Source organism: Zootoca vivipara, chromosome 7 (assembly GCF_965207765.1).
Source record: "Zootoca vivipara chromosome 7, rZooViv2.hap1.1, whole genome shotgun sequence".
NCBI lineage: Eukaryota > Metazoa > Chordata > Lepidosauria > Squamata > Lacertidae > Zootoca > Zootoca vivipara.
Genome location: NC_142590.1, coordinates 85,649,515 through 85,658,463, shown reverse-complemented (window position 1 = coordinate 85,658,463; position 8,949 = coordinate 85,649,515). Strand labels below are relative to the sequence as shown.

At 41.1% G+C, this 8,949-nt stretch overlaps 1 protein-coding gene across 1 annotated transcript; it reads left to right on the top strand.

Annotated features, from left to right (window-relative positions):
• The first annotated feature begins 594 nt into the window (after positions 1 to 594).
• PSMA7 (proteasome 20S subunit alpha 7) lies at positions 595 to 7,729 on the top strand. Its single transcript, XM_035121650.3, has 7 exons — positions 595 to 767; positions 3,156 to 3,282; positions 4,724 to 4,848; positions 5,644 to 5,766; positions 6,351 to 6,470; positions 6,745 to 6,807; positions 7,379 to 7,729. Exons 1-7 carry the CDS (start codon positions 672 to 674, stop codon positions 7,472 to 7,474), a joined length of 750 nt encoding a protein of 249 aa, XP_034977541.1. The 5' UTR covers positions 595 to 671; the 3' UTR covers positions 7,475 to 7,729.
• Positions 7,730 to 8,949: the final 1,220 nt, after the last annotated feature.

The following is an 8,949-nucleotide window of genomic DNA, read 5'->3' as shown; positions in this document are numbered from 1 at the left end:
AGGCAGCAAAGCCACCTGAGCTGCTCCGCTTCCCCCCCCCCCTTCCTCCAAATCCAGCTTCTTCCCCTCCTCCCCCTTTGCAATGCACATGGTGCATCCCTGCTGCTGGGTTTCCTGTCGCAAGCGAATAGCATCTCTTCCCTGCCTTGGCCAACAGGAGCATCTCGGTGCGCCAAGTGCGTAGGAAAAGGAGGCCGCGGTACGCCAAATGCGTGAGGGCGGCAGGTGGAGAGGCGGAGAGTAGACCGCGAGCCCGCGCATACGTCGTGTGCGCAGCGCCGCTTAGCTCGCCGCCCGCCCGCTCGCTTACCTCACCTCCGCTGTTTGCGTACCGAAGCGCTTGGCTTAAACTGGGGGGCGGGGCGGCGGCTTACTCGACCAATCGCGTCGCCGCTCTGCGTCGGCCAAGCCGATAGACCCGAGTTGCTTGCTTGCGTGCGGCGGCGGCGGCGGTGGTGGCTGGTACGCACTCAACGTACGCTCCCTCCTCTTCCCTCGCGCGCTTCCCCTCCTGACTCTATGGTTGGGGCGCTGGAGTATGCGCAGGGGCGTTGCGTGAATACCGTCTCGCGCGTGCGCGGCGAGGAAAGTGACGGTGCTTTTTTGAGGAGGAAGAGCGCCGGGCGGAGAGTTTCGGCAGCCGTTTCTGTTTCTCTCAGGCAGCGGCGGCCATGAGCTACGACCGGGCTATCACCGTCTTCTCCCCCGACGGGCATCTCTTCCAAGTCGAGTATGCCCAGGAGGCCGTGAAAAAGGGCTCCACGGCGGTAAGGAGGAGGAGGCAGGGTCGAAAGTGAGGGGCCGGAAGGCCGAGAGGAGGAGCAGGAGCCTTGGGCGGAGGAGGGCTCGCGTCGTTGTAAAACCCTGTGGTGGTTTAAAAAAAATGATGCAGCTGTATATCTTTCTTAAAATTATTATTATTATTATTATTATTATTATTATTATTATTATTATTATTATTATTATATTGGGGGTCCTGGTGTCCCCCCCTTCTTAGGCTCTTTTCACCATCAAAGGAAACCGCGCCTCAGCTCGTTTCTTTAATTCATCTATAAGTTCGTTTATTTATAAAACATGTTTCATAAACATAAATAATCCCGGTGTTTTTAATGTGAGGGGGTGAACACGCGGAGCAGATGTGCCAACTCCCTTTGCTCCCCCAAGTTGATGGGGGGGGGGTTATTGGGTTGGTTGTTTTTATTTTGATTATATACTTTTTGGCTTTATATTTTGGTTTTCTGTGAGCCGCCATGAAATCTCCAGGTACAAATAATAATTACCATTTTTACCATTCAAATGTTGTGTGTGCGTACCACATCATGAGAATGATTATACAGAGCGGGGCTTACCTTCCCCGCCCCCCGCAAAATACGGTATTTTATTCCAAGTTTGCACCCCTGACACAGAAGCTGGAGTCCAGATCTTTCCAAGCGCAACCCTCGAAAACCTTAAGAGCACTTTTAAACTTCCTCCACTGTGGCTCATGGTGGGCCTGGGGCTGTTCAGGTGTGCAAGAGATTTGGCATTTCTTTAGTGTTTCTTCTTTAAAAGGAAGCAGCAAATTCAGATTAAGTAGGCAAACTATGTGGGGCAGCATTTTGATGATGCAGGCATTTGACTGTGACAAAAAATAATAGCACGCAAGGGCATAGCCTTTAGAATCTGGCTACAAGTTTTTACAATATACGAAATAAAAAATAAATTTAAATTGCAGGCAATCAATTCTCTGATTTTGACTCCCCTCCCCCTCTTCGGCAGTTCCTTGTTTATATTTTAATTTACTGCATATCCAAATTATGCCAATTTGTTATTCAGAATGTGGCACACAGGAACCGATGTAAGGAAGTGCCAATTCTAATCAGTGCCTTTGTTGAACAAAGGCAAGCAGAATTTTATGCTTCAGTGCCTCCCCCACTAAAAACATAATCCCACCACTCTGCAGGCACAGAGCTAGCAGGAATATTCACCAATTCTTTTACTCCATCACACTTGTTGCCTAACTAGTACATGCGAGGAAAAGTTTTAATCTGTTGATTGTGTAAATTGTGTGTTTTTGTGCAAATACAAACATGTGCAAAGGCATATGGCTACATACATGCATAATGATGAAGGTTAGGGAAGCAGTAAAACAGTGTATTAGTTAAAACAACCTAACTTAATATGGTGTCGTTCAGATGTTCAGGCATAGAACTCTCATCAGCCCCAGTCAGTATGACAGTGGGCCTTGTCCAAAGGATCTGGAGAGAGAGCATGGTCAGAGTTGACTGAAACGGCTGTGTAAACCATGGGGAAGGGGACACTGTTAGCTGAAAGAATCTAGTAGCAACCATGCAGTTAGAATGCAGGAACAAGATGTCAGAGAGACTGTATCTGAGAGGTGGAGGTTGTATGTCTGAATTCGGAAGGGTTAGGTGCATATATAATGAATTGGAGTGGGCTGGCATGTGAAGAATGAATGTGCAACTATGTCAAAGCCTACTAAGGGAGATTAGATCATTGCCGAGTGTGACTGAGGTCTCATCACTACCTAAATTGGGTGCTTGGTACAGTATTTGAAAGAGGAGCTGCATGGAAAGTAAGGTGAAAGGCTGATAAGTGAGGTGGAAGGAAAGGAACAGTAGATGACGCTTTGGGTTGCTTCCAATTCTACGATGAGAGGTCATTAAAGCATTCAGAAGTTGCTCAGTTTTCAGAGAGATGTGAGCATGAAAGGCAGAGCTGAGAGAAATGGAATAGGGCAGAAATTGAACATAAGAAAATTATAGACTATTTGGAACTTAAAGCTTCTTCATCTAGCTTAAAACTATTTAAAGCTGTACAATATTTTCAGTTTTCTTCAATTTAATGGGTGATATCCAGTGTTAGCAAGTTCATTGTTTTCAGTGGGTCTGCATTGGGTATAAATGATGTAATTGTATATCACCCAATGAAATGTGATATTCCAACTCATCACAAAAATACTGTTTATAGAGTCACATGTAAACAATTTCATGCTTTGTATACAAGTCAATGTTAAAGCACTATTGTCTTTAGTCAATTTGGGTTGCCTTCACCTGTTGTTGTTTTTGTTTTTTGCTCCTGTCACACTTTATTATAGTTAATATTGATGGAACTGTTTGAAAATGTAATCTCTAATGCACTGTGTGATATTTAAGGTTGGAGTACGAGGAAAAGATATTGTTGTTCTTGGCGTGGAGAAGAAATCTGTGGCAAAACTTCAGGATGAAAGAACTGTCCGAAAGATCTGTGCCCTTGATGACAACGTCTGCATGGCTTTTGCAGGTACTCTTATGATGGAGTCCCCTAAATACCAAGAAAGGGGCTTTGGAGTAAAATTGAGTTGTTTAGTAGAACATTCTGCAGTACGTACAGCAAAAATAAGCGGTGTCATTTTTTGTTTTCAGCTTCCATGATTAATGTATAGGTAGATCTTCTAAATACCTTAATTGCAAAGAAAAGCAAAAAATAAAATAAATCCAGGTTGTTATAGGGAGAAGATTTTATGTGAACCGCCTTGAGACCCCTGGTTATAGGGCGGTATATAAAGTCAATAAATAATAATAATAACTCTTGCCAACCTAGCAGTTCGAAAGCATGTCAAGTGCAAGTAGATAAATAGGTACCGCTCCAAGCAGGAAGGTAAACGGCGTTTCCGTATGCTGCTCTGGTTCGCCAGAAGCAGCTTTGTCATGCTGGCCACATGACCTGGAAGTTGTATGCCGGCTCCCTCGGCAGTAACGCGAGATGAGCGCCGCAACCCCAGAGTCGGTCACGACTGGACCTAATGGTCAGAGGTCCCTTTACCTTTACCTTAGGGAAAGTATCAACAATTGTGGAAAATGTAAATGGTAAAATAAAGGCCTGTTAAAACTTACTTTAGCGGTAAATCTAATTATTCTAGGTATAAAATTAATAGCTTTCCTGATTTGTAGCACAGTCCTTAAACTCCAGGTTGTCAAACCTTGCCAATTTGTGTTTTATAGCTCTAAAAAGAATATTTGGCAGCTGCCATGTGAGATATTAACAAAATAGGTTAGTTTTCAATCTGTTCAAAACTAAGGACTAAGCTTGATACAGCCCAGAATTCTTTCTCTTTTCTTTCCTCTTTAGCCAAAAGCAACCTGAGTAGAAGGCGGCCAGTCAAGAAGAGTCTGCCTAACTCTTTTCAGCTCAAAATCAGCTCAAAATTTTCAGCTTGATAACCAGTATGACTCTTAATACATTGCAAGACATACATTGGATGTTTCCTCTAGTTTTCTACCAACATCTAATGTAGAGAGTTAGATTTAGCCTTGCCCTTCTGAATAGAAGGGTTCTTTCCATTTGCAAAGAAAGTTAACATCCATTGGAGACTCCTTGCTGAAGGGGAGTGACTAATTTTTTTTTGCCAGTTCCCCTTGTAAGTCCTCAGCATCACCTCCAATGCTATTCTGCAGAGTCTCTGAGCCCTCTGAAATAGCGTTTCAGCAGGTTGCAGGGGAAAGGAAGAATCTGCTGCCTACCTCCAACACAAGTAGAACTCTTCTTAGAGTAATACTGGATACAGCTCCCTTCAAAATTACAAAGTTTTGAACATACATGTTTTATTAGTCAGCACGATAAATGTGGCCTGTCATTAATCCTCTTTTCTCACCCATTTCTTTTGATTGTTTTCTAAAGCAGAAATGTTTCTGTATGTGTTTTATGCTAAATGGCACATTTTGCCCATTTATATTATTTGTAGGGCTCACAGCAGATGCCAGGATAGTTATAAATAGAGCTCGGGTGGAATGCCAAAGTCATAGACTTACAGTGGAGGACCCTGTCACTGTGGAGTACATTACACGGTATATTGCTAGCCTTAAGCAGGTATGTACAAAGAAAAAGCAATATAGTGCTTGTTAAAAGGTAGTTAATACCAGAGAATTCCAGAGAAACATAATGTAATGCAGCTGGTGTATTTTATTGAACTTGCTGAGTAACAACGTATAGATGCCTCCCTAGTTTCTTCCACAGACAGTGAAAAGTAATATGAATTAGCATTTGCCTGGTGTCAGTATTTGAAATTATCTTTGTGGTTGTGGTTTCTGCCACTTTTTGCCTTTCATTTCCCAACTTTAGTAATTTTGTCTTAACTAAATTGGACAATAATGTAGGTCCACCAGACGTATGTATATTCAAAATTTAAAAACAATGCACCAATGCATTTAAAAAATAACTAAAATATGAAGTCATCTTGGATCTCTTATTCTCTGCTACTGCAACACCTCATAGCTATTAAGAATCAGTGGACTGATCATTAACACATTAATTAGTGAATGTATATTTTGACCATAAGTGAGTCTGGTATTCCTAGTAAAATTGGAAAAGAGTTCTGGTTTACTACCAAAGAAGAATCTCTGTGCAATCCATAGTAAAAATTCCTAATTTTGTCAGGAATGGGATGGAAAAACCAAAAACAGTTAAGTTGGCTTTTCTGATTCCAGCTTGTTCTTTTTTCTTCATATGGTTTAATAATAAAGTGACTCCTCAGAGCACCTGCAATGGTTATGTTTTCCTCAGTCAATAAGAAAAATATCCAGTGCTATAAATGTATTTCATGAGAAATCTGTACTTCTTTAGGCTTACACTTGCGTTAATAAACCTTTTTCTCTTCCTCCTCAGCGGTACACCCAGAGCAATGGCCGCAGGCCTTTTGGTATTTCTGCCCTGATTGTAGGATTTGACTTTGATGGAACTCCAAGGCTTTATCAGACTGATCCTTCTGGCACATACCATGCTTGGAAAGTGAGTTGGGTTTGTCTTGCTAAGATGAAATGAACAGAAGCATTTCATTCACATAAGTAAATCTATCTACAGTTTAAGTTTCTCGCTCATAGCAAGGGGGTAGGGGACAGCAATGTATGGTCAACCCTCTCTCTCCCTGCCAAAGTGGATGTGTGTGGATCTGTCTTTGGTGGGCTGGAGCACAAAATTTTGGCTTTTGAGGGAATCTGACGATTAAAGGACTGAAGTAAAGTCATTTTTGGTTCTCTTTATTTTAGATGCATCCAGAAATTTGCAAACTAGTTCGCATTGTCCTTTTTGTCGTTGCTTCTCTGGGTTTTATCCAACACTGCATGAGAAGAGTTCTGTTTGTTCTGGAGCAGATTTTGAGGGGCACGGGGGGCTGTAGGGGAAAGGAAAATGAAGCCTTATTGTTTAAATAAAAGTTATATTCTGCTCATGCAACAACTGCATTGCATACAACCCATAGATCTTAAGTGTTATCATAGGTAGAAAATTTAAGCAAGAGAGTACATTTTTCAGTTATGCATCTAGATTTTCTGTTGGCTTGCAAACTAATTTCTAATAAACTTTTAAAATTCCAGGCTAATGCAATTGGCAGAGGAGCGAAGTCAGTGCGTGAATTTTTGGAAAAAAACTATACTGATGAAGCCATTGAAACAGATGATCTGACCATTAAGCTTGTGATTAAAGCACTTCTTGAAGTGAGTCGGAACAACCAAGTCTTAAATTTGAGTCTTCTTTAGTTAACAGGGCGGGTCACTATTGACAAGTTTACATACAGTTTCCATTCTTTTAGTTAAAACGCTGGCTATTGTGAACAGGTTTGAGAAGCCAGAACTAATGCCCTAATAGTTGTAATATATTTTAATTTTTATTTAGCAAAAGCAAGAATTAAATTGCCAATGGTTCTAATATTTCTACAAAAATGCAATACTTTGTGTTCCTAACACTTTTGCTTAATTTCTTGAATTTAAGGTTGTACAGTCTGGTGGGAAAAATATTGAGCTGGCTGTTATGAGAAGAAACCAGCCTCTTAAGGTAAATTTCCAGTGGCTTCTGAATTTCAAAAGCAGTGTCAATTTCTGCTCAGTAGCAACAGTTAAGACTGACTTGCACCCTTCAGTTTCAGCATTCAATAAGACCTTCATGTGCGTGTTTGTACCCAAGCAATGCTTCACACTCAACCTAGAGTCTGCTGTTTTTTTATTGCTCGGTCCTGAAAAGTAAATAGTAAGACCTCAGTTGTCCATTTGGGGCTTCCATTGTGATCGTGTTCCATCCTTAGGAGAACTTTGAGCCTTAATTGTTCATAGCTGTTAGTTCATCTTGTGCTGCTTCTCATTTGAGAGGTTGTCCAAACTCAAATTGGCTTGATAATTCCTAAATTATCCTAAATTCCCTATGTGGGGGACAGTATCCTAACAGCCCCATGAATGACTGGAAAGCACATCTGTGCATACCCATTGGGAGGGGGTGACACATTGATTTCTTTGTGCTGCTCTGGAAGATCACATGATCCTTAGCAGCAGGGGAGGCATAGAAAAGCCCTTGCATGCACATGGTACTCAAGACTCCCAGCCCCACTGCAATCTTGTCACTGCTGTTACAGATCTTGAGCCCTGATGAAATTGAAAAGTATGTTGCTGAAATTGAAAAGGAGAAGGAAGAAAACGAGAAGAAGAAACAGAAGAAAACAACAACATGATGCGTGAAACTCAACTGCCTAGCCGTTTTTGGTTTTTAAATCAATCATGAGTTTCTGTATTGACATGTAGGCATTCCATTTTCCTATTCACTGTCAAGTGGCCTATAATAAACCACCTGTTTTTTTTTAAACATCTGTTAATGTTATGTACCTGATTTTTCAGTGTAAATTGTAACTTGGTCATGGTACTACAACTTCTCTCATCAGTGAAAACCCTTTTTGTAAGTTGTGTATAAACCCAAAGTTTGAGGGCAATCTTGATTTTTAGTCACCCTTATTTGCTGTCTCTTCATTGTCCATGGCTACTGCTGCCTTCTCTTTCCTCCTGTTGCAAATGTTTTTGTTGCCATTATTATCAAAACCCCCAATTTGTCCACATCTTTTGCAGTATAAACAAGTTGGTTCAAAACTTGGGTGCTGCATTTGGGTGTAAAAGTCAGAAGTAAAACTTAAAACACATCTTGCAGTACTTTGGACAGCAGATAAAGGAAGGTAATGGTTCTGAAGGCATTCTTGCGGAATACAAGAGGTATTCCATTGACTTCAGTAGCATACTGCCAGAGTTCTTGCAATTTCAAGTATTCAATTATAAGTGTTAAAGCTGCTAGTAAAATCTGGCACTTGAAAACTCACAGCCAGGCCCTCCTGGAGTTTTAAGGCATGCTTCATTTCTGAGGATAGGAGAATGCATCTCCAGATTGCATGATTGAGAACCTGAACTGTCCTAGGCAGATGGCATTTTTCTTCATCACAGCCTTATCCTTTCACTTATATACAGGTGGGTTTGGTATAAATGTCATTAATGAGCAACATGTTTCTCCCGCTATCAAGAGAGTTTTATGGTATAGATGCATACCTCGAGTTCCACAAATACCTTTTCTTTCCCTGCAGAAGAAACTTCCAGCTTTAGGTGTCACATGTTTCCAATGACAATAAACAGCCCTGTTGGTACTGCTAATAATAAAAATTCTAGAGCTTCTCTTGTAGGCTGTCCTAATTCTGCCATCTATTACAATCAAGCAATAGGGATTAAACCATAGGACAAGTAAAGGTCAGTCGTGGTTTGTTAATAAAGGCAGGTTGAAAGTACAGCCTATTTTAGGGTTCATACAAACTAGGTAAAATGTCATGGACTTCCTCTGCAATGTAGGATGACCATCTTGCTTCACAGAATTAGACGGATGAAATATGAAGCATAATCTTCCCTCCATAGCAGTTGGATTTGTGCTTCAGTGTCACCAGCAGGCAGATGACAAACATCAACCTCTCTTCTGTGCAGGAATTCCAATGCTTTCCTGTCTAGTAGCTTCCTTGACTCTGCTTGTGGCATTCTCTTATTTAATAAAATATGTACACCATTTGGTTGTAAAAAGCCTCAAAAGTTTACAGAAAGGGAAAAACAAAAACTTCACAACCCTTCTTTAAAGCATACAAAAGTTAAAATACAGTGGTACCTCTACTTACGAATTTAATGT